Source organism: Taurulus bubalis, assembly GCF_910589615.1.
Source record: "Taurulus bubalis genome assembly, chromosome: 9".
Lineage (NCBI taxonomy): Eukaryota > Metazoa > Chordata > Actinopteri > Perciformes > Cottidae > Taurulus > Taurulus bubalis.
In genome coordinates, this window is record NC_136597.1 from 20,419,903 (window position 1) to 20,446,103 (window position 26,201).

At 43.3% G+C, this 26,201-nt stretch overlaps 1 protein-coding gene across 1 annotated transcript in view; it reads right to left on the reverse strand.

Annotated features, from left to right (window-relative positions):
- Positions 1 to 26,201, reverse strand: part of LOC306741839 (A disintegrin and metalloproteinase with thrombospondin motifs 20) — a gene marked incomplete at both ends in the record, with an annotated part of 74,527 nt that overhangs the window by 41,519 nt on the left and 6,807 nt on the right. The window contains 8 exons of the mRNA XM_079224159.1: positions 5,472 to 5,576; positions 6,255 to 6,396; positions 10,240 to 10,386; positions 14,294 to 14,399; positions 14,747 to 14,787; positions 14,882 to 15,006; positions 15,507 to 15,590; positions 18,454 to 18,707. Coding sequence (XP_079080285.1) covers positions 5,472 to 5,576; positions 6,255 to 6,396; positions 10,240 to 10,386; positions 14,294 to 14,399; positions 14,747 to 14,787; positions 14,882 to 15,006; positions 15,507 to 15,590; positions 18,454 to 18,707 — 1,004 coding nt within the window. The remainder of the gene's footprint in view (positions 1 to 5,471; positions 5,577 to 6,254; positions 6,397 to 10,239; positions 10,387 to 14,293; positions 14,400 to 14,746; positions 14,788 to 14,881; positions 15,007 to 15,506; positions 15,591 to 18,453; positions 18,708 to 26,201) is intronic.

Here is a 26,201-nt window from a genome sequence, read left to right on the forward strand (position 1 = left end):
CTTCACCTTTCATGTTGCGGAGTCTTTCTCATGGCTCTGGTTTCGGGAGTTCACTTTGGCCTTGGTCTGTTGGGAGGGGAGGTTGGGAAGTGTCTGTGTCTCTGATGAGTCTGCTCCACAATGCTTAATTAAGACAGGCAATCTGAGGTCACCTGTGGACCACCGCCGTTGAATTCCAATAAGCCATGACGCTCTATTACAGATCGAATAACTTGACCTGCAGGTAAATCATTAGTTGTGTTGCTTATAATAAGTCAAATGACATCTACTATTATATACTGGATTTACACAGACTAATTTTGCATTGCATTGCAATCATGCATGTTTTCCCTGTTAGTTTCATTTTTCCTTTGTGCTGAAAGGGTGTGGAGACAGGAGGAAGAGACATGACATGAGGGAGGGGAAGGTGAGCTAGAAAGAGCAAGAGAGACGACATGATGCAACCGTGACCCCGACCAACCTCTCTTTCCCTTTGTTTCCTATCCTCTTTTTCTACTCTCCCCACATTCCACTCACGTGCACCATCAAGAGCATTGTACAACTGCTGAGACATACTTACCTCTTGTAATCTACTAGAATTTGCCTTAATCAATATAAATGTGTTATTAACAATGGACAACATCATTACCTATAATGAGAAAAGTGTATCATCCAGCTATGTTGCTCTACGGAGCTTTTTAGCCTTGCTTAGCTCATTATTGTGTTTTTAAACCTATGTAATTTTTTGGGCCACTTGGCCAAAATATACTGTAAACTCAACATTGACATGTGGTCATCATATAAAGTAGATATTGCAAAGTCATAAAAGGTAATTGCGTGCTAACATTTCAGGCATAACTACTTAATAGGGAACTTCTTATGTCAGATGTTGTCTGTGTTTTAAATTCTGTAATTATTTACTCCTGCCAATATTCATTGAATACATCACCTTGCATGCAATATTTAGATTTCAAAAACTGCGGATACATTTGAGACACATTTTGACACCACACCATAATTGTGCAAATACATCTTCCTCCCCTCAACACGGCCAGCAAAGAAAGCTCCACTCACTGGCTACTGGACACAGTAATTCCACGTGAATGCCAAAACAACAATCCTCTTTGTTCGCCCAAATCCACAGAAATGTCCGTGATGATGGCAAATCAAAGTGGCAATATCCTGCAAATATCCAGAGATTAGCAGAGAGCGACACTGATTCCAGTCTCACAATCCCAAACACACACACATAGACACACACACACACACACACACACACACACACACTTGCACACAAACACCCCGTGTCCGCATCATACGACAAGTCTGTCAGGCTGCCAGGGAGTTCCAGCCAACACTCACCGCCTCCGCCAACAAACTCCATTCTGCTCTGGCTTCACTTTTCAAGACCTCACTATCTCACTCTAATTGGCTGAAACCAGAGCAGGTCGTCATTCTTTTCAGAGGAATGCTCTGGAAATCAAAAACAACATCCCATTTGTTCACTTACACTAACCACTCAATTAAGCCCCCTATTAAGAGAATCTGGGAAGCTTTTTTGGGGGGGGGTTGGGAGGTGAGGGGTTTACGCGTAAAGAAAAGCTCAGCGAGCAGGCCGGCATGAAATCTAAAACATTACGTTTGTCATTTTTCAACATATTCACCAACAAGTTGGCAAGGGAGCTTTCAGTCGAGGTCTCATTCAAAGTGACAATAAAATGGTCACACGTGAGAACAATAAGGACTTTGGCAACAAAACACCACAGTGTATTCAAGCTCCGCCGCGGCTTTTTTCCCCCCTCCGCCACCCACTGAGCAACGATGTGGTGAGAGGCAACCTTCAGATGGTGGGGATGTGGATATTGGGGCTAAGCGGACCCCGGCTTTGGCTTGACAGGCACTTATTGATCATGCTGGTTCGGCCCTAATCTATACACACACACACACACACACACACACACACACACACTGACACAATTGTGCATGTGCCTAAACTTACATTAAATGTAGATCATTCTGCCAAAAAATAGACACGTACACACACACACACACACACACACACACACACACAAGTACTACATGCATGTATGCACACACAATCAAAACACAAAGACACACACAGACGCAGGATCCTTTTGAAGAGTGAGAGGGACCGAAAAGAGGGGGGGGGGAAGTACGGGAGAAAGAGCAGGAGAAGAGAGGATGGAGGGAAGGGAGGGTGGTGGCGGTATTTATAGACAACAAGTGATGGGATGCCCTCGTTAGTGCACGGCCCACTGAGCCAGATGACAGACGCGCCGCCAAAGGTCATGTGACCGCATTACTCACTCCGGCGCCCTGTGAGAGGGCTCGTTGAGCAAGGGAAGAGGGAGAGAGAGAGGCAGAGAAGGGAACAGAGGGGGAGAAAACTACCCATGAACCCTGCAGTGCCCGTTGCCCTATTTCAGCTAAGCTGTATACAAACAAACTTTTTTTTCACTCTTCATTCAGAGGACGTGCCTCTCTCCCACTTTTTGGGCACTGACCTCAATTACCCGATGCGGTCACAACTTTGTTTCGTAACCCAACTGAACAAAAACTCTCAGCAGACGACGCTGTCACAACAGGTGACAGCTAGCCGTTGAGAAAACTGACTTTTTTCTTTTACAAGAGATGACGTTTCCCCGTGTAACCGCTCGAATGACATGGCAGGCTTTGGTCTAATGATAGGCTTCCAAAGAGATCTTTAAAGGAGAGCTGTGGTTACTAAGACAATACCTGCTGCTAGTTTCCCCCATAGAGGTCATACATAGTTGTAATCCTCCAGATCTGGCAACCCCACACACATGCACTCCCCCTCAGGGCTCTGCAGACACCTCAGAGCCAGGAGCTCGACCCAAGACCCTGTAAAGCCTTAGACCTGAACCTCATGACTTCTTTGAAGAAGGAATGAGAAAAAGGAGTCCGCAGAAGAGGCGTGATCGTTGCAGTGCATTGAAGTTGTCTAGGAAAAGAGGAGAAGAGATGAAGAAATGCAAGAATGCCAGAGAGGCACCAAGAGATACAAAGAAAGAACAATGCAACACTGACGCAAGAGAGTGAGGAAGAATTATATGGGTTTGTAGATTATCAGACTTTTGGAGGCACATGAACATACTCGCACACACACACAAACACACCAGACCACAATAACACATAAAAGAGCCCTTGTGTGGGCAGCTGAGTGTCGGTGCAGGGTCTCAGTCTCTTTCAACTCACGCTACTTCAAACAGCCCCCTGCATGACGAGGGAACCGGGCCCTCAGCACTACAAACAAAGGTGGGGCCTCCGCTCAGACACACAAAGAAATAAAGGAAAACTGTTGGTGCATTTGGTCAAATAGAAAATGTAAACATTCTGAATAAATAAATAAAATAACACTAATCTGGATCTCACATTATTTTTGTTGTTTTATATGGCTTTAGGGAGATCCATGTCTGTTTGTTGGACATTCGCTGTCCCCAGAGGATTACTCCTCTGGCTTTGATGATCCCTTATCTTTCCTCTAACACTAATATGAGACTAGCATTGTTGGTTTTTTAGTCAAATGTTTTGACAAATAGTGGTTGCATTTGGATACAATTTGGTACGATCGTGTTCCCCAGAGGAAGATCCTTTGACTTGATTTGGGGATCAACAAACGTTTAAATGGCAACGGATAACATGCATCTAAATGTGGTTAAAAAGTAACAAGCAAGTGTTGTTGCAGCCTTTACATGACTTTATGTCAGTGTTAAGTAGGTCCGTATTACAAGTAGTTATATGTAACTTAATAATACTTAGACCTTTTTTTATGTCCAGGCCTCTTTGAACCTTCAAATGACCTCATCAATGTTTACAGGTCTTCAAAAGAAGACACGGCATCTATTTCAATCCAGCTACGTCAGCTCAAATTGGGTTAAGGGTTTGCCGCTTATAAAAGCAAAGCACTGGATGTGATTAAACCATCCCCGTGTCTCCTCAAGTGTTTCTCCCACATACGGGCTGAGAGCAGTGTGGGCGCTGCGATCCCAGGGCCATTACAGTTTAGCCTGGTTGTTGTAGTTGGATTAAGATGTTAGCTATCCCCCGTTAACCTCTTCCCGCTAGACGGGGCTGATCCCGGACCTAACATGGCGAGGAGGAAGATGGAGCCAGATGAAAGGATATAAGCGATATAAGACTTGCATCGGCCCACCTTGCAAAAGACTCCTGGGGGGCAGAAGGTTAAGGAGAGTAGAGAACCCTCCTTCTTTTTCTCCTTCCCTCATGCATGTTCCGAATGCTAAACCAAATTCTCATCCCCCTGTACGTCCTCCTCACTCTTCTCCTCCTCCTCCTCCTCCTCCTCCTCCTCCTCCTCCTCCTCCTCCTTTTCCTCCCTCCTCCTCCTCTCCCGCCTCCTGCACTGCAGAATCACTGATGTGAGGTCTTTTGAGAGAGCGCTGGCTGGCCTCAGCCAGGGCTCTGTTACGGCCTGACCACTGACCCACTCACCCGCCTTTTTAAGAGGTTTTAGGGTCATGGGTTCACAACAAGGTGACTCAACTGTGAACGGCGGGTGGCATCCTCTTTCAAAGGGCCCACGTCTTCACCTTTCCCTCTCAAGGCTCTCTCTCTCTCTCTCTCTCTCTCTTTCGCCGGCCTCTCTCTCTCTCTTTCCTTTCCTTTTTCTCTCTTTCTCTTTCCGCCCCCTCCCCTGCAGCCCCTCTTTCCGTGTATCCTCAGTGACTGACCCGCCGTCTCAGCTCTAATTAGCATAGCATCCCAGAGCGAGGAGAACATGAAGGCTAATGGGGGTTGGGGCCCCATAACAACACAGAGGGTAAAGCTTCAAGTTTCTAACTAGGGCCATCACCTGACCACATTTACATGGGTTTCTGCAACCAGAATGCAGGCAGGAAAGTAATGCATGATAAATTATTCCTTTTTCTTGGTAGAGGAAGTGAACCAGAGGGTGAAGGCATCAGAATTCCAAGCAGCCCTGCATGGGAGGCTTGACTTGTGTCTGTAATGCATTTAGTCTTAGCTGGAATGAGGCAGAGGAACACAGACGGATGAAATAAATTCAGTGTTGCAATATGGGGATCCCAAACATAAATTAAAATCTGATCCATACTTTGTGTTTGAAGCAAAAAAAAAAAATCTGGTTTCACGGTTTTTTTTTGACTCAACTTCAAGTAATAGATGGGTGGGCTTTACTGCTTCAGGATCATTTAGTGTGTCAATCAAATGGCAGACTACCCCATAAAAATAGGAATTCTTGTGAGATGCAATTCATCATCCCACAAGAAGACATGGAGAAAACCTTTATGTAGGTGTGAGTAAAGGAGACATTGGAGTTCAGCAGAACAACGTAGCTGTGCAGCTGTACTGAGACCTACGCCGACACCCCCAAACGGAACATCGACCGCAGCGCCACAAGTGTCATAACATGTGTTAATATAGGAAATCTGTTCCTCAAGCAACGCAGATCCACATGTGGACCGACTTACCATTCCATTTCCACAATCAGTCCCATCAGCCAGTGGCATGTGCTGTGTGCGGCATCCTTTATGGTCCCCCTCTGCGCTGGTACACCAGAGCCTCTTGCACTGTTTCTGTGGGGGGAAGAAATGTGCACGAGCAATTAATAGTATACTATATGTATTTAGACACTTCATGTACTTTGCATTTTTGCACTTTTATTATTGAATTTTCTTAAATGTCTTATATGTACATAACTCTGATGGCTGCTGCCACAACCACATTTCCCCTTGGGGATGAATAAAGTATTTATCATATCCTATCCTATCCTAATCATTTTGCCTGAATAGTGAAAGAACTTGTCTATAATGTAAGAACACAAACTTTTGGGGAAATATTGTGTGATTGCAGATTGGAATATGGTTCTTGGTTTCTTCTTTTGTGCTTCATTGCTTTCCAGACATGTGCCAGATGCATTTTAAATGGCCCAGTAGCGGGTTTTAATTCGTGACTGTGCATTCAACAATGGGGAGAGTTTATCTGCCTCTTCGAATGTGAGAAAAAGCATGCCATACATTCTGCGTGGCAATTTACTCAATTTATTCCACTGTATATTACAATTAAGAGTGATACAAACTAAATGCAATTAACTGACTACAGTTCCACATCTGTTGGCCTTCATGGACAACTGCTCTGATCACAAGTCGGTGGGTTCTCATGTATCTTCGGAGTAAACGACAACTATCTTAGATCTACTTCCACCTGAAGGTTCCACCGATGGTTCTGCTTGCTTTGATAGCAAGCCAACTTACCATGTAAGGGCAAATTTGGGAACCAGGTCCAAACATCAGTTCACACTGTCTGTTGGCATTGTAGATTTGACCAGGGAGGAGGGTGGGCAGCTCGTACGGCCTGCCTACGGGCTCGTCAAGGAGGCACTCCCCATAGCCAGTGCTGAAAAACAAAAGTAAGAATGCATGTACAATAGATGAAAAAGAAAGCACGGAATGATACACATGCACAAAGCAGACTTTGGTTAAATGTTTAGGATAATCCAGTATTTTCTGACCCCAAAAAGTATCAACATGTGTCATCTCTTTCATCAGAGGGCAAAGTAAACCTTTCCATGTCTTTTGTTGGTGATCATCCTCAGATGTGTTTCCTCCGGTGGGTGGTCTGTAAAGTTACCCGACACAGAGACTGATATCACTTCCCCTCAATGGCCTGTTAGTAAATGCTGTCACCGTGAAACTGGAGTCAGGCGCCACAGACTGAATAAAACCGCATTTTGATACAGACTGAAAAGGTTCTGCAGGCCGACCACATTTTTCTGTGCTGAAGAAGAAAAAAAGGAGAAATCCTAAAGCACCTGATAAAGTTACAGAAATCGGTGGCAGCGCCAGCATTGCAGCATAATGACAGACTGCGCAGTGCCACACCCTGAGCCACGACACAGTAACAGAGACAACAAAAGCACAGCTGGACTGAATGTATGCACCAACGTCCTGCACATAAAATCATCAGCCTTCACGGTTGTGAAAAGGCACAAGTCAAACATGTTAGCAGAGCGAGCCGAGGCTCAAAGGATCTCTTGTTTACTTTTGAGAAAGGAAACTGGCTGATGAGACACGTATAGATGTGCAATTACACAACATGTCTGCACCGCTCTGACAAATTTAATCCGGGGATCGAGCTTCTACAACACCTGCTGCATGCAAAGCCAGCTGATATGACAGGCCAATAATTACACAGGATTATCCAGAGTTACCGTCACTTGTTTCTTTCCGCTTTTATTTCCAGCCATAATGTCATAAAGTGCAGCAAACAGCGCTGGATCATGTCAGGGGAATGATTGCATGAGAAGAATAAAACTACAGTGGAGGATACTGTGAATGAAAACCATGGAGCAGCCTGTCAAGGAGTCAGACAGACATTCCCATATTACAGCATCTTTCAGCAGTTGGTCATCTGTCTAATCTGTGTCCTGGAACCTAATGGAATGATTATTAAGACCAAGACAGACAGACAGAGAGAGGGAGAAGGGGTCAGCGTGGTCATTTTTTAAATGAAACGTCTTCTTTAAAAAAAAAAAAAAAGAAAGAAAAGATGAATATTGGCCGTTTGGATTTGAGATAGCGAAGCAATTCCTCTCTGGCACCAGAAGAGATTGCACACCTGGCAGCCATTGGGGCGAACTTGAAAGTAAGTTTATTTATAAGATGACTTTTAGCTGGCTGTTGTGAGCTTGTCATAAGAGACTAAACAATAATAGTTTCCATGCACACCATACTGAGTTTCCTTCCGCAAACAGTGCAAGAAGACTACTCAAATGTCAGATTGATGTGTTGTGCAGAGGAAATGACACAGAGCATCACTGAACAGGGTTTGATCAAACAGCGCCAAGTAAACTGCAGCAATGAGGTCATGTTTGTAGTTTGGTCTCTGACAGCGTGCACCGATTATAGCACGGGCAGATATAGGACAAGATAATGACAGAGGTTTAGTTGGATTTACAGCAACATACCGAAAATAAAGATCCATCTTGATTTTATTAATGTGAGACACTGTAGGCAAAAATATTGTTTCGTCATGCACTTGTCCATTTTGAGATTTAGGGATATTTTTGCCTTTTTTGTCTGGTCGTTCTCTCAGACTAGTGGAAAGAAAACATCCTACATACACATTCAGGTGTATATTTTTACTACATTGACGTCGGTAGATCTATCCTACATTTACAAAAAAAGTTACCATTAGATATTGCCTCATTTGCATTGTTAAATATAACATTTCAGAAAGCTTGTAATACAAAAAAGTATTACTCACATGATCTAAATGTGAGTTATCAACTGGGGAGGTTGCAGGGTGATATCTTCTAGATACATTAATTACCCTGAAATCTCCACTTCAGTAGCACAATCTCTAACTCCTGTATTCTTTAAATAAGGGGTTTGTTCATATATCATTCATAGCCTGATTTATATATCATTTTATAGTTTTATTCATATAAACATGCCGAAAAATTTACTTTATATTGCCGTTGACAATATTTACTGATTTATGTAGTTATAAAAGAGATACCCAAACGTCCCTCTGTAAAACCTGCCTCACTTGCATATCCAAACATACGTTTTCAGTAAACTTGTAATTGTATTAATGTAAGTAATCCACTGTGGAAGTTTCATGGCAACATCTATTAGTTCATTTTTTTTTATCCTATTCACTTGTACTGTGTCCCCTGAACATAATGACAGATTAACTATTTAAAATTGACTTCACATGGAAGTTCTTAAGAGTTGCGAGAGCAGTTTGGCTAATTTTTGAGGTGTGTAACGGAAAATGATAGGGCTTGGCCACTAACTTTTAATGGTTTTATGTGAAGCGCTTTGAATCGCCTTGTTGTTGAAATGTGCTATACAAATAAACTTGCCTTGCCTTGCCTTACTACTGATTATGTGGTTTTCAACACCCAGCCAACACAACAATTAGTGGGTGGCAACAGCCAAAGATTTGCATTTTAGTTTTATATTTGGATTTTGAGGCTTAAATCAAACGGATCCGTGAATGAGAGAATGAATGGTTGCTTTATGTCGATGCATAATAACGCAGCGCAACAGCAGGATGCTTTTCATCAGCGCTCAGGTGCAGGAGTTCAGTGCACATTATTACAGAAACAGTGGGATAAGGGGGAGGAGGAGGGGAATCCTTTTGAACGGGGATGTTTGAGAGGCGGCTCGGCCTTTCATTTTTTAAACTGGTAGCAGAGTAGTGTAGATTGAATTTGCTCTTCAGGGAGAATGGGCAGTCAAAACACTGACGTACTTGACCAGGGCAGCCCACTGAGCAGGAGCAGCGCTGCAGAAGTAGTTCTTTGAATCAATGCTCCTCATTGTCAACTGGGGACGGATTTCAAAAGCACTTGGATGACGCTCTCGTGGGCCTTTCCCACCACTGTGGCTCCCACACTGAGATGCTCTCTTCGTACCTGCATTGTTTGTTATATACCCCATATGAAGTTTATCACGAATGCATTTCATATTTACGTCACACTCCTGATTCCCTGCAGTAATTTGCCAATGAAAAAAAAAACAACACAGCTGTCATGGACCGGACCGAATAATAAAGAGAATGTTTCCGACCACTCGATGCTGAGGTCATCGCTGGCTGGAAACGCTGTGAAACACAATCTTAAAACTCCATACGAGGCGTTGCCTCTCGAGATGCATCTGGTCAACAAGGCGGCCCTTTGTGAAGGCCTCCACAATTAACAGAGGAAAGGAGGCAAAGATTAAAGGGTCATGTCCTGGGAAGATATAATTATAACTGACATTTCCCATCTTAAAGGGAAGCCTTTCACCAGGATCAGTGGCCACAGCGCAGGTTAGGAATTGCTGAATGAGCCGTTGCCCCGTGCTACGGGTTTTGGTGTGGAAAGCAGGCCAGTGACTAGATTACTGTTTGCCCAGCATCTTGAGAGCACGGCTCTGTCTGAGTGGGGAGACAGCTGAGGGGCTGCGAGAGATCCATTGCTCAGGTCAGCCGAAGAAGACCCCCGGAATCAAACAGGAAATACTCTTTCAACACCAGGCAATAACAAGCCCACACAGTTTACATTGCACTGACCTGTCGACAGAGCACTGCGAGAGACGTTGCAGCAGTTTGTTTAGCCGGCAACGTCACAACAAGTAAAAGTTGATGGCAAACTAAAAATGTGGATGTGATAATATGAGATTGGAGGGGAAATATTTGTTTTATTTGTTTTGATGATAAATCAGGTTCAAACTGAGCAGAGGTACCTACTCCAGAAACTCTGTGATGTACTTGCGGCTGCACTTGGACCACGACCAGGGATTGGTGTCGTAGTTAAGGGTGGGAGCCATGACGTGATACTGGTGCTTCATGCCCGGCTCCCGACACTTTGGGTTGTCATCGTGAGGCATGTTGAACCTGGAGCGGAGAGGGAAACGAGAGGGGGGGTTAGCGATGGAGAGAGGGATGTAGGGAACACACACAAAGTGATTATCAGCTGCTTAATGGCTCAGCCGTAACACGAAGAGGATAAATGTCACAGGATTTACATTCAGTGCTGTTGGGCCGCCACACACACAGATGCAGCCACAGACGCGTGTGAATGATACCACGCACACAACGCAGCTTACTCTGTATGGGTTTGTTTCTTGTTTTACACACACACACATATATATATATATATATATATATATATATATATATATATATATATATATATATATATATATATATAATTTTTTTTGGGGCTATCTCCCAAAGGTTCATGTAGTAAAAATCTCAAAAAGGCTTCAATACAAATCCTACTGGCCAGTTTGTGGTGCAACCTTTCAGGTAAAAAGCATTCTTTATCCATCAGCATTATTCCGCTCCATCATCATGGCCAACATGCTAGTGAGAACCACCTCAGCTCACCCCTGAGAGGTCAAAGGTCACCATCTCACATTCTCAAAGAGCTTACTTCTTTTAAGCCACCCTTCTTTATTAGTGACCCATTTTTGTCTCTTTTTTTTAGGGGGGATAGGGGATCTTTAGGGTGAGATGCAGCTCATTACTCTGGGTCAAGTTTTTTTAGTCATACATCTGTAATAAACATGCTTTGTTTCTTTGAGTTCAAAATGTATGATGGAAGTATTTAATGGCCACGCCCCTTCCTCTAATAGGGGCAGACATATTGAATTGAATATTGAATAGTGAAACACACACCCAAGTAAATGTAAGACAATGACAATTCCTCATATTTGAGAAGCTGGAACCAGCAAATGTTTGGTATGTTTGCTTAATAAATTACTTTAAGGCTTACAAGCTTATCAAAGTAGTTGGCAATTCATTTTCTGTTGATTCACAAATCAGTTAATCAACTGATTGTTTCAGCATTATAAACAATAAAACAAGAGTCTGCACAGAAGAACAGCTGTGTCAATTAAAGTACACAGCAAGGCATCTGCAGATTAATGAATTAAGCCACTCTGAATGGAGTTGGCAGTCTCATAAAGCAAGTTGATCATGTCCAGAATAGCCCGGTCCAATGCAGATGTCCTGTTTTGATCTGCGGTTTGGCGTCTCACCATAACTACATGTCTATGTACACACACAGGAACCCATGCAGCTGTATGATGTCTGAGATGTTTACAACAGGATGTGGGCCAGTCCTGGGCTCTGGACTGTGGCCGAGGGTCAATCCATACCGCCACACAAACAAGACCTAGCAATGCTGGCATGAGGCCCACCCTACGGGGGCCGAGGGCCTGAAGGAAAACACCCAGGGAATAATTAAGCCTCTGGCACAGTAATGAGCTCTGCACATACAAACCAGGCTGCTGGCTGATGCTGACAACATCAAGTCAGGCTCAAATGGTATTTGCACTGTTAACTACGGGTGCATCAGGGTGATGGAAGAAGTTTCAAATTAAGCTCCAAACAACTTGTATACTTTTCACACATCATGATGATTTAGTTGACAGTGATCTGAAGGGCAAAAATGAGGATAAGGACTTGAAATCCTGAGATGAGAGCCTTTTAGTGTAATTAGGTCGTAAATCAGGATATTTAGTGGCTCCCTGTTTGGCAGCCTCAAGGGATAGATCAATAGAGGAGTCAATCCCAGCACTTAATTATTAGCATCCAGGCTGAAATGTGATTAGTTAGTGTCCATTCACTTAAAGTGAGAGCTCTCAACAAAACAAGCTGCTTTGTTTTCTGTACGTCCCATCCTTCATGCCATGCCGTCATGCAACTAGATTTTCTGGAAGACAACAATGTATTTCTGAGCTGAAATGCCCATAAATAACTTCAGAGTAAGACATACTGCTGCAGCAAATTCCTGCAGATTGGGTAAGAGCATGAGTAAGAGTTGGAGCAAACAGCGCAGTCTGCAGGAACATCAATTATCAGCACATCAACAGAGACAGAGCTCAGTGACAGCAGTGGGGGAAATGGATTGCTACTTTGTCAGTGGATTACACGTTTTAGCTCCGCAAAACAAACCATCTTTGACAATATCAGTAATTTCATCCACTAGGTCAGGGGTCAGCAACCTTTCCTATCCAAGTGATCCACTTCCTGAAAGTATATCTACTTTGCTCAGTTTGCTGCAGCAGTTGAGGAATCGCTCTTCTGCAGCTTCATACTTTTCAGCAGACGCTTTTTCTGGAAGAGTCTTTCAACATTAAATGTTTTGTTGTTTGCTAATTGTTGCTTGACAGCTACGTGACAGGATGTGATGCACATTTTAGTTAAAGAAATATTTAAACATTTATTTTATTTTCAGTGACCCAATATCACCTAAAACTCCAAGATAAGAGGAGTTCCCTTAGAAAGTTTTTCCACTGGGCAAAAAAAAAAAATCACTTATTTATTTATTTTTTTTTGGTCAAAGCCTCATGAGCCGCAACAGACGGGCTAAAGAGCCGCGGGTTGCCGACTCCTGCACTAGGTTATGTGTGATCGGGATAATGCCAGCGAAGGTTTGTGGCGTGGCCTTTCTTTTTTCTCAAGATGTCAAAGTATAGAGCCTTTGGACTTCTAAATGTGATATCAAAATGCCAGGAAGCTGTATTGGTGATCTAAGACATTTAGAGCCTTAGTGGCAAACTTGATTATGTGCGTCACCTTTGAACGGCTATCAAATGACACCGCCTCGCCTGAAAATCCCCATGATGGCTATTAGCAATCACACATCCCTGCAGTCATCTGAGAAAGGCCTCCCATCCATTAGTCTAAATATTTTCTTTAATGCTCTCGAAAGGCTCCCACTACCTGACACTGGCTTTCCCAGAGCGCTAAACACTATGGAGAGCTTACGCCTGTGAACGCAGCAATTAGCCCAGAGGGGCAGAGGGGGAGGGGGGGGGGGCCTGATCTCTCCACTGGAAGAATGTGTGAGCGGAGACAGAGGAGGAAGAAGGATATCTTTCATTCTTCACCAATGGCTCACACCACACTGACCCTGTTTAGTCGCCTACACCAACGGACGGGCAGACCGGAAAGAAAATCTCTCACTCACTTTCACGATTCATCTTTTTGTATTCCCTCGCTGAGACGGGGAAGAAGATGCTGCCAGTGCGTTACACTTCACATCTAAGGCTAGTAGTGCTTCTCAAATCGCACCACATTTTGAATTAGCTGAACTAGATTACAAGAGTATTAAACAATAATTCCGTCGAATGGATGTTTCGAATAAGCACCTCCCATAAGAGCGATACAGTGATGAAAGTGTTTGACTTGGTGATTTGGATACATATTATACATAGGCGTCTTTATTTACACTTCACATAAGTGGCATTATTAGCTTGTTGTGAAAAATCAGTCAGACAGGCGTGTTGGGATAACGCACCAGATACATATGACGGCACTGTGACATCCTCGGGTTGTTTTATCAGTCTTTGCGGCTGATACGTGGAAACAAGCGAGCCCTCGAATACTAAACAGAATATTTAGCCTTGCCCTGTCTGATAATGTGTGCCACTTTCAATGATGTATTTACTGTATATAGAGAACAGAAAACCTTGCATTTTTCACCACATAGCCACACTGAATTTCATCTGAGCTGTCGTCCACTCAAGACAAAGCTCTGACACACTAAGGGTTAACTTCTGGAGCTGTACAGTAAGGTATTAAAGGCTGGCATGTTATTAAAAGTCAAGTTTTATTATGTTTTGCACCTGTGACTGCAGCGCCCTATGTCTCTTGATAAGAGGGCTTTTGTTAGTCAAAGCTGGCTGCGAGGGGGTGAGTTAGTGTGTGAGTGTGTGTGTGTGTGTGTGTGTGTGTGTGTGTGTGTGTGTGTGTGTGTGTGTGTGTGTGTGTGTTCAGTGCTGCAACTTACACATGGCCCAGCTCATGAGCGATGGTGAAGGAGGCACTAATTCCATTCTCCTCACTGATGGAGCAGCTCCGGTATTGGTCGCACATGGTCCCCAGCTCTGCAAGGCCTACAGGGTCACGTAGGAAAACAGAAAAACACACCGATGCACATGAACACATACAGAAACAGGACTATATGAAGAAAGAAAGGAAAATCCTGCTGCTTGAGTGTCAAAGGCGATTGAACCATCAAAATGTTCTGTAAGAGAGATTAGCAACCGCCACCGACTCCCTCCATCCTCCCTCCCTCCTCTCATTTCTACCACTCTGTTCTGTCACTATAATAGTATTAGCTGACAGCTTGCCATAAACTCATTACTGCACAGTATATGAGCTGTGCTTACTGGAGTGAAAAGTTAATTGAAAAGGACTTGAGGTGGAGATATATTTGTAAAAGAGAAAGGCAAAAGTTTACCTAACGTGTCACATTTATCTTTTGCGCGGCAGATGTCCTCCCTGAAACAAATTAAAACACACAACGCCGTGAGACATTTTTCGGTTTTCTTTGTCAAATTGGCTTTCAAAGTGAGGATGGGAGATGAGTGTGTACCTGGTGATGAGGAGTGCTGTGTCATGGTGAGAGGGATGGCTGTCCTCCGGGAAGTTTTGGGTCTGCTGCCAGACGCAGAAGTTGTGGAGCGTCGTGGCAGCATTGAAGCTCACTGTGGGCCCTTCCTGTTTTTGATGAACCACCACCCCAAAAAAAAACGGGATACATATTGTAAAGTAGCTGACTTAAGTACTTAAAATTTAAAAAAATAGGGATACCTCAAATTTTTCAACCTGTCTTATGATCCTATTTTTTGTCAATTGTGGATGCTGATCATAATAACGTTTTACTTACTTCATTGGGCAACATGGGCAAAGATCAGTAGCCCCTTACGGCTTTCCAAACAATTTCAGTTCCCTTTAATGCATCTATTTAAGAATCAGCAACAGAGCAAACAAACTACAGTGAGCCTCTCAAGCAACCTCTCGTTCGCAGGTGGCTAGCTGCCTCACTATAGTATCGTTTGTCCTCCATGGAGACCTCTCTTGAGACTTGAAACTGACAAGGCAGGCAGTGTCCTTTCAAAACGAGCCCCTCGGAGAAAAGACCAGGCCAGGGACACCTGCACTGACGTCAGCCATATTGGAGAGCTTGATACAGGTAGCATTCAAGGCCCCGCACTCACCTGTTCATTGTGGACGACGACAAGCTTGACAATCATGATGTTGATGAGGTTTCCTACGCTGGGGTCCTTGTACACTGCTGCTACCTGTAAAGAAGACAAAACACACAGACAAAAAATGCAAACCTCCACAGACCTGATCCAGAGCACAGATAGGGACGGTATGAAAGTCTACGTCTCTACAATTAAACAGACACCTCCATCTGCACTACTTGCACTATTACCACCTTTTTGCACTAATATCCCAAATGCATTGTCCATTGTCATTGTCCCTATGCCCATATATATTATTCGATATATATTCATATTGTACATGCTAGTTAAATGTTAATGTTGATGCTTAGTTTATGTGTTCTACTCTGTTGTCTTTAATGTCTTTTTTCAAATATTTATCTTGTTATTGTATATCTATGTACATATGTACGACGAGAGCAACGTGTAACCAGAGTCAAATTCCATTTATGTGTACACACACATGGCCAAAAAAACTGATTCTGATTCTGATTCTTTTCACTCAATACGTGAAATGAGAAAATACAGCAATTAAAGCTGGATAAAGCTCCATGAGGTTTAATCAAAAATAGCAACAGTTAATTCAAGTTAAGAGAAACCCAAAAATGTCTCCTTCAGGGTAAGTTTAATCAACAGGGTATTAAAACCAATTACAATTCCCCCACAGACCTTGGCAGAGAAAAGATAAACTGAAATCTGGACCCAGCAACAAACGTGAAACCTCAGCAAAGCTGAAGCACAGAGCCCCTCTGTGAGGACAGCAAAACATTCCCTCTGTAGTCTTTCCCCTCCACTTCTCTTGCCTTTCTCGTGCACCCCTGTCACGGTCGGCCAGCAGTCTCCTGAGGCCGCGTGCGGCCTCCTGACAGGAACTCATTAGGCCACTATAAACATTTAGCTTGTCTTAGCCTAGGGGGAGGCGAACGTGGTGCAGGCCTGTCCAGTGTGGGCAAAGGGAGTCTTGCCTTTGCAATGCTCAAAGTCCAGCTGTGACACAGGACATTGTTCTGTGTCCTCTCGCCCCGATGTATGTTATTGTATGATCAGTGCAAGAGCCAGAAGGGAGGGGGACTGCAGCCTACAATGGACCACCACTACAGTATCTCACACAGCCAGTCAGCTAAAAACAAGCTCTGAAGGTACAAAGTATCAGAAGGGCCATACCATCAAGGACACGGGGGTATATTATTGGTAATAGTTAATGGAAATTACATGAAAAGGGAGTTTACACTGTTCGGTGACACACATTCTACATGTAGTGCTTTGTTTCAGGATGACTGATATTTTTGTAGAAAATATTTTTAAATTTCGACTGATTTTAAAAAATCTTCAAGGACCATGTACAAAAAAAACATTCATTATAATGTGAAGAAAAGAGATTACGAGAGGTTTCCCATCTGCAGTTCCTGTGCAGGTAAACACAACCTCATGACGCAGGGCTGTGTGTTGTGTGTGTATCATGATACAGGGGTTGTGATTCAATAAATTGCAATACTGGAAGCAGGGCGCTATATTGTGATTTTAAAAATCCGATATCAATTGCACGTAAACTTATTTGATTAGTGTTTTTGAGAATCGAGTGTCTTGAAAATGTAATAATCGACAGTTTCAATATTTTCTTACACCCCTGTGATGACTTAGTCCTAGAAAGTCCTAGCTATAGCCCTGAAGGTCGGAAATATAACCTACACAAAGACTTTTCAGTGGTCAATTTACTATATAAATAATGTTATTTAGGTAATCAGTCAGCATGACCAAACACTATAACAACCTCACTTAAATCCCTTGCTTTTGCCTCGTTAAACTGTGGATAAGAAAATTGACACGAGAGAGAGATTTTTGAAAGAAAAAAAGGTGTGTTTGTGTGTGTGTCCGCACCATTGGTCTGCAGACACGAGCATCACAGAATGAATGTTTTGACTTCAAACCTGGCACTGAGAACTGGGCTGGCACATTCAACACAGACTGTACCCTCACAGACTTATTTAACTACCGACAATCATTACTCCGTTGTATGTTAATGAGTGTTTTGAGCGGTCTGTCATACTAGAGCGAAGACACACAGCAGAAGGTAAACACAGTTCAGGCCAATTGATAACCTATCCTGCTTTGACACTACTCCTCTAATATATGCAGAGAAAGTCGATCGCAGCGTTGCTGACTGGATTATCAGGCAGCTCTCTCAGTCAGATACGGGACTCACAAATAGGTTAAGATGCTGAGTCAGGATTTTACCAATTAACTGGGCCACTTTCGTTGAAGGAGCAGCATGCTCGGGTCACATTAGGGTTTACGACCAAAATGTCAAACAGTAACATCTGAGGCTAGAAAAACCCAGACCTGGATTCTGGGATTGAGTTTCATATTTTTTAACCAAATTTCAAAATAAAACACATCTTGCCTCCGTTATGCCGTTGTTAAATGTTTCCAACTGTGTGAACCAAATTATTTTCCCCTCCATTGTATTAAGGCTCTGTTGCGTTTCAAATTTTGTTTAAAGTTTGTAGCCAGCAAATCTTTCAGGTTGAGTTAAACTTTGGTACACCTTAAAACGTGAATGTAAGGTGACAGGCTAGCATTAGCATGTTCCGAGGTGGCTGGTGTGCTAGCAGTTAGCTGGCCAGTTAAACAACTAGACTGCAAATAGTCATTATCTCACAGGGCTTATCATTTATTTCACAAAGAAACAAGGATGGATTTTGCTGTTCCACTTTCTATTGTGATCAGGTCTTTAAGATGGGGAGATCTCAGGAAACATGGGCAGATACTACAATGTTTGCATATCCATGTCTGTAAGAATGACAGTAGTGTGCATGTATACACATTCACCTACAATGTTTCCCCAAACTCATCTTCACCAATCATCTACAATCCTAAACATAAATAAAATGCCAACATTGAGACCAAAAATATTTTTTAGAAACATCGTTTTACTTACTACTGACATGATTGTTAGGATGTAGTGCTCTAGGTTGCGTCCATGGTGGCGCGCCATTTTGGCATCCGCTGTCACCATCAGCTCGACGTAGCGAGGGTAGGAGAGGAAGCGCTTGCGTCTGCGCGGGGCTTTGGGGTGTGTGCTGGTGGAGCTGTTGTCATGATTGTGTTGATCCTCTATGGAGACTCTAAGAGAGTCCAACTCCTTCCCCATACTCCATATGTTCTCAAAAGCAACCGGCCTCTTGGAGTTTTCTGTTTGAAGAAAGAAAAAAATTCTGAGTGATGACGTGGAGAGGAACATATTTAATGGATTCAAAATAATGATCATATGGGTGAATTGGATTATCAAAGACTCAAATTATCCCACACTGGACACCCATTGCTTTATGTTCTAAAGGCATTTGAGGAGAGAGAATGGCACATCTATAGTTAAACGCCGAGGGTTTTTAGCTTAGCTGAATTCCAATGACATAACAAAGCGCGCTGGACTTCTATGGCAAAAAACCCACCATAAATTAAATCATTCCAGCGCTCGGGAAAACAGTTGTACCAAGAGACACAAGGTCAGTGGTGAGCTTTTGAGAATACGGGTTTTCAGGTCAGGCAATATGCACGACCTCTGCCTGTGAGTGTAAGCCATGACGACATTTTATCGACTCACACAGAGACTAGACGGATATACAAATCCTCTAATTATTCCACCTCTCTGAGCCTGGAAACATTATCATCTGAAAATTAAGTAAAATGTGTTCAACCGTGATAAAAGGATCATATATACATACAATTCCCTTCATGGGCTTGCGGTGAACAAGACTTTCAACACCAGCCGCATATAAGATATACTGTGGATACTCAACTGGCATTCTCTCAGCTGAACTGCATGTGTTGAGCTGGCTATGAGCAATAGATTCCTTCACCATGACATAGAGAAGTTTAAAGAGGTAGACAGAGGCTGAGACACAGAAAGCGGAAAGAACTTGTTTCAATAAAACAAATCTGCAGGGGTTAAGGTGGAAGCCGATTTAATTACACGTACACATATGTGTTTCCTAAGACTGTAGCCTTTTGAAAAGAGTTTGGAAAAGCCACAAGTGGAGAGAGGGTATTTCTGGTCTCCACACAGGCAAGCTCCAAATCGCTTAAAAAAAAAAAGAAGAAAAAAAAGAAAGGGGAATTTTGTTTGGGACAAATATCTGCAGCGTATTCTGACCAGCAAATCAGCTTATACAGGAAAAACATGCTGCAGGATAATTCTCAAGAAAATTCTCTTCAACATCATCAATCAAGTTAATGACGAACACATCAAAAATCATCTGCGTATTCGGGAAAACATCAAAATGTTTCAACCGCAATCAATAATTTATTAGCATTGGAAGGATTTCAATAAAAGTTTTGTGTTGTAACCGTCCATCTGAGGACTTGCACACAGGCTATTGTGTTGTCCAGATTTGCAGCAATGCATTGCCATATGTGATGTGGTGTAACAAAAAAAAGACCGCTTGCAGCAGTCTCTCAGCCAGAGTAAGAAAGATTGAAGCAGCTAGCCGACAAAGTGATAGATAAATGTAGCAGGAATGAAAAAGAAATCATGCAAAACACACAGAACACACAAAGTACAATTTAAGAGTTATTTGACAAGCTCCTATTCCATCAGGACAAAAATGCATTGCTGCAATATTTGCAAAAATGGGGGGCATATTTTTCACATCCATTATTATCCACATATTAAATGTATACAACACTGTTATATTAACAGTCATAGCATTCTGCAGTGTGTTTCTTGCTTTGAAGGAAACAAAGCAAGGTATTTATGGGAATGAACAATTTTGAGAAATGAATGAAACATAAAATGACATTTAGTAAATACATGACTCTCAGAAGTTTTGTGACCGTCAGTATTTACGAGCCAAGCATAGTTTGGAGTCCGTCATTCTAAACAACCTCCTCAACTTTGGATAACCCGCTTATAGTGAAGCGTTCTATTGTCTTCTGTGTACTCAATCTTTCCAGACAGTCGCACAGAGAGAGATTGTTTGCAATTGTTAGGTCAGAGGAAAGCAAAAAAAAAAAAAAGTAAACATGCCGAGCGCTCCGAGATTATTCAAGTGATGCCCCCAGTGGGCACGCGAGGCGGAGCGTGACTCCCTGGCACAAAGGCACACAGCTCTTGCTGCCGTGAGGCCCAACCCCACGCCGGTGCCAGCATGCAAGTCAGCGCCAAGACTGTCAGTGCACACAGCCCGGGCAGCTGGGCCAGGACAGAGCTTTGTATTTTCCAGGAAAAATCTCTCCAAAGCCAAACCCACTACACTAAACCCCTTAAACAGACTCATCACCGCAGACAGTCTGACATCAAAGGGATTATCAAAGCACAGAGGAGCATCTACATCAACAGAAATTGGTGTTAAGTCTCAGAGCAAGCGAGTGTGAGATGAAAAAAGAGAGGAAGAAGAAGAGGAGGAGGAGAAAATATGGTCCCTGTTGTAATAGCCTTTGAATCAGTGCAGATTAGCCACACACAACCTTTCCCAAATCGCCTTAGGTTCAAATCCCCCTCTCACTAGGTAGTGAGCTGCTACTTACACCATGAGAAGACAGGGGTGAGTGCCCTGACCTGCCGGACACACAGAGACATGACATCTCCCTCAGGGCATTGGGCATCCAATCAGCCTCCTCTACACATCCTCGTCTGAGTATTGGTTAGAATTGATTGCCAAACATCCAAATTTGAGACGTTCCATTTATTTTTACACTCGTAAAAAAAAACGTCTTACAACCGCAAGCTCGTAAAAACCGAGCTCCAGCAGTTCTTCATAACAGAGAACAATAAAAGGAGCTGAGATGAGTGTAAGCATTTATAAATGTTGTAATTTGGTTAACTCCGGTATGCACACAGCTGAAAAAGACCAACATCACACACTCGCTTTTCTGCTCAAACGCCTACCTGACTTGTAAACATGCAAAGCTCTTTATTACTGGGCCAAAAGATAATCAAACACAATGCATATCATAAACAATGTGTATCTATTCACTCAGTAGCATGTTATATTGCATCGCAGGTAACCCACACATTAGGACTGGACATACGTATTTCAAGATTCCAGCATGGTTTGAATGCGTACATTTGCGTACATGTACACGTATTGACTTTCATTCGTGAACATTTTAATAAGTATGGCAGCATTTTTGATCACTTTCTGTTTGAGCCCATTCATGTAAATTCAGCCTGTCCTAAAGGATCTCATTGAGATTTCAATCTAGATCAAAGAGTTGCTCTTTGACTCTCCTTCAGCTCTCTGTCAAAAGTATCAATGCCAAGAACCCAACAATGGGGAACACACATTTCATTGTTGAACTAATTAACATTCTTTTACAATGGCCCGCTGGGAGTTAAAGCGCTCTTTTCCCCGGGTGCCAATTAAATGGACAGTATACCTTACATTGAGTATTGGTACTGCCCTGGTTCTATACGAGGTCATACACTCTGGTTACTGACAGTACAACTCAAGGGGGAACATGTTGAAACTCCTGTAGACAGAGGCACAATTAAGTGCAATTCTGTGGCGAGACAGAGAGTAGCAAAGGCAGCTAATTGTTGTTGCTATAGAAGGCTTTTAAAGTGAAGTGGCATGGCTTTTGACCTCATTGGGAGACGGTGGGCTTTGTACACTAACAGTGCTCTCAGAGTTCAGTTGTTATTTTCAGTTCAGAGACGTGCTTAAGACAGCACGGTTGTGAGCTGAAGAATGTGTTTGGAGTAGCAGACCTCCTCTGTGGAGACAAAACACTACTTATGGATGAGGAATCCTATGATGGGCAGGGGCCTGGAGTGTTTTCATTCGGCAGACTCAAACTGAGAGCTTCTGACTCTCAGATTTAAAGAAATTCATATCAACAGATTGTAGCATACATGACTGATGCATGACTGAGAGCCCAATATCCATCAACATTCAGCCTCCTCAACAACTGCTGTTTTAATAATAGTACATTTCTTAAAAATGGGTCTGCATCAAACACAAAAAGCCATCGCATCAAACATACAAACATACAAACAGGGCTAAAACGTTCCCTCCTCGATGGAGATAACTGAATGTAATTTCCTAAAAGGACTCTAAATGTGAGTACTTGACTGCCGACGTGATTTGAGACTATTTTGAAAACAGAGCTCCTCATTCTTAGTCATTATTTATTGCAAAGGGAATCCGCTTTGGGATGACTTCATGGTTTATGGTGTAAAATTAAGGTACAAGGCTTTCGAAAACCACAGCATCATAAAACCAACAATTAACATAGCACCTGACTTTGGCATCTAACGAGAACATACAGAGGGGCACTTAAAAAATAATTCCAGTTTATTACAACTTGGATCATATTTTCTAAGGTCTGGCCGTCATTCTTGTCAGTAATAACAGCGTTGCACTGATTGACTCCTGGGAACAGCATCGCTCAGTCAGACAAATTAACTTTGTAACAGCAATGTTGCCGTGCTACTAGATCTCAGAAATTACATAGATGAGTATGACATAACTGTGAAAATAAGCCCAGAGTTGAATTACCAGAAACCCATACAAGAATAATTTACAAATGTTAAAGGAAACCAATTGTGACCAATTGTAACAATGTTCCTCCAACGCAGTCAGCATCATTTAATATGTTCAAATATCCCCAAAAAACGATTTAATACCCTGAAGCAAAAAGTTCTGCCTTGACAAATACAAAGCATGTCTGCAGTTTTGAGTGATTTCTGGCCTCTCGGATGATAAACAGCAAGAGCCACAGGCGACTGGCCAGCTCCCAGCACGGCCTCTCCCCAGTCCACCTCAGTGGGAAACTGTTGTTCATCTGTCACCCCCGCTCACCTCTGAACGCCACCCATGCCACCATGCAGTCAGTCACTGTCACTCAAGTTGCTTTTGCCATCCCAATCAGCCCCCATCTGTTAAGAATGGCCAGACAGTAGACAGTGGCAGAAAATAGCCCCAGCTGGTATCTGTCACGGGAACTCCCGAGACAACACAACGCATTGGGTTCAATGGGGTTGAGGCCTCAGGGCAGGCAGACACATGGCAGCTATTAAAGTTATAGACTGTCTGTAGTTACCCAGCCTTGTCCAGAGTATATGTTATTTTAAAATATGATGCCCAATGAGTGCAATGGGCCATATTATTAGCTCTTTCATGATGCAGTGTCATGAAATTTGAGGCAACGATGGGACAAAGCATCATGCCTGAAGAGAAAACGTGCACATTACTCAAAACTAACACACGTGTTGGCTCAAGACTCCCAGTCAGTGTATTGCAGAACACATTGTTCAACTCATTTGAAAACTAGGAGTAACATTATCGACTTGGCATTCCAAAGAATACTCTATGTCCATTCAAAAGGACAATCGAAAGACAAAAGAAATTCTGATTGTTTGCTTCTATGGAGGCCAATAGAAAAGCAGTGGGCAAGAAAGCTACTTTAGAGAAGCAGGTGTAAAAGAAGAAAAGCAGGCAGTGGGAGTTGAGGAAAAGTCTGGGGCCTCTGCCAAGCTCTGCAGCAAAACCGACAGGCACATTTAGCGCCGGCCAGGGCTGCTCAAACACATGAAGAAAGAAGCCCCATTCTCCATCCCACTGGACTGCTTTGCAATTCCCAATACTCAGCGGGTGTCTTCGTCCACTGACAGGCCAGGGAGATGACATGCACTCCTGACACACATGCTATGGATGCACACAAAAGGGCAAAAACAAACATGGCAACAATAGGCACTTCCTGGAATGGGGGGGGACGTTTAGTCTATCCAGGGGGCAAAGGGTTCACAAAGCAAGCCTAAGCCTTTTGGAGCCATCTGACAGTCAGAATCTCAGCACCATCTAAAGCCAAGAGCCTAAAGGTGAGAGAGGTTGTCCGAATGATCAACACCCGTCCATCACTCCCTGACTGGCCACCTTCCCTGACCCCTGTCAAGAGCCGGAGCTAAGAGGGAAACAAAGAGCTTAACGCATACATAGTTGCAAGTGAGGCCCAGCAAACAAGTCAGCAAGTCCAGTAACCACGCACTTCTAGGAGGGGAAAAACTCAAGGTCACATCCACCCGTCCAGTGAGTGACTCCAAACAAAGAGGGAAGTGAGGTCACAATCAACAAGTGCTTCCATTCACATACATGAAAGCGCAAAGGGAGAGCGGGCAGCGATTCAAGTCGGCTAGTTCAAACCCCAGGCGGGGGAGGGCATTTTCCATGTAAATGAACCCATTGACCAAAAACCTGATGCTAGCATTTGAACTACCATGTATACACAGTGGGCACCAAGGGGGGAATCCTATACAATGATTGTGTTGAGGGTCAGTGGGGCACAGATGCCATGTGTGCCAAGTATTGCCGCATCAAAGCCGATCACGACGCTGTCCCAGCCGCCCTCAGTCAGCCATCAAGAAATCGGGTGAAGCGTGACGGAGCCAACACTGGGACATTGGTGTTTGGGTTTACGGCTGGCAACGTTTGCTGTCAAGCCGTCTGTGTGCAATTCACTATCTCTAATTCAGACAAAATATGACACCCCACGGCTTTAGACACACAGCCAGAGACTGTGAGAAAGAGATACCTCCGTCTCTTGCTTGTCTTCACATGGGTTTTTAGAGAGCAAAGGGAAGAGACGGAGCGGGAAGAATCTGCCCCTATCTGTAGCCACCCTCATCCCCCCGTGGCTATCTATGTCGAAGGACGACGCAGGGATTCACATGCAAGCTCCAAGACAGATACCCCGTAGAATGTGTCATTAAAGGTCGGAGCTGTGTTGTGATTTGAGCCCAGTAAGCTTCTTCCCCGGGGGCTTTTAAAAGCCAGGACCAGGCACAACAAGGCTCCCTGTGACTTTAAAACATTAATCACCCACACAACAGCTATCTACACGAGAGATATTCTAAACAGCAGGGAAGCCACCCAGGTTGGCTGACACAGACAGAAGGCTGATACAGTTGCTAGAAATGTCCGTCAGTGAGATCAAACTAAATGCTCTTGTGGTTCAGATCCTCAATTGACTCTCACATTTCGCATTTTTCTTTGGAAACTTTGAATTTAAGTCATATGTTAAACTGCACATACGGATGAATGCACACATGCAGTGGGGGAAAACAGCCGGAGACAGGTAACAAAACCTCATTTTCCCTCAAGGTAACACTTTAGAAGCTCTTATCTTTGCACTTCTGTTTCTGACACTTCACAGGTAGTGACGGCATATGTACGAAAAAAAAGTCAAGTACTCGTACGTGTCAGAGATGACAAGCGCAGAGTTAACAAAACAAAAGTTGCCTTGATTTTTAAATGCATGTGGAAACATCGCCTTCCTCTTCTTTCAACACGAGCTGTGAAGGGACTGTACAAACTCTGGAAAAGTCGTACGGCCTCAATAGATACAGAAGTCCCCGTTATTGTTCTGGCACTGTCTGTAGCGCGTTAAAGCAGAAATATGACACGCCATTTTTCTGAGAAAAAAAGCTTATCTCACCAAATGTCTGGTCTGGTGATTCATTCTGTATCCTGGAGGGCTGCTTGATAAAAACACAGCTTGTTTCATCTCTGTCATGTTCAAAATGATGTTTTCTTTCGCAAAGGCAGAGGAAGAATAGTAATCAACACAGGGACTAAACAGGCAAAACAATGTCTTTACAGAGGGGAAAACGCTGGCTAGCAGATTAGCAGGCTGCGTTGGCCATTCAGGACTTCCATGTGTTTGGATCCACTGTGATAGTTAGCATGTTTC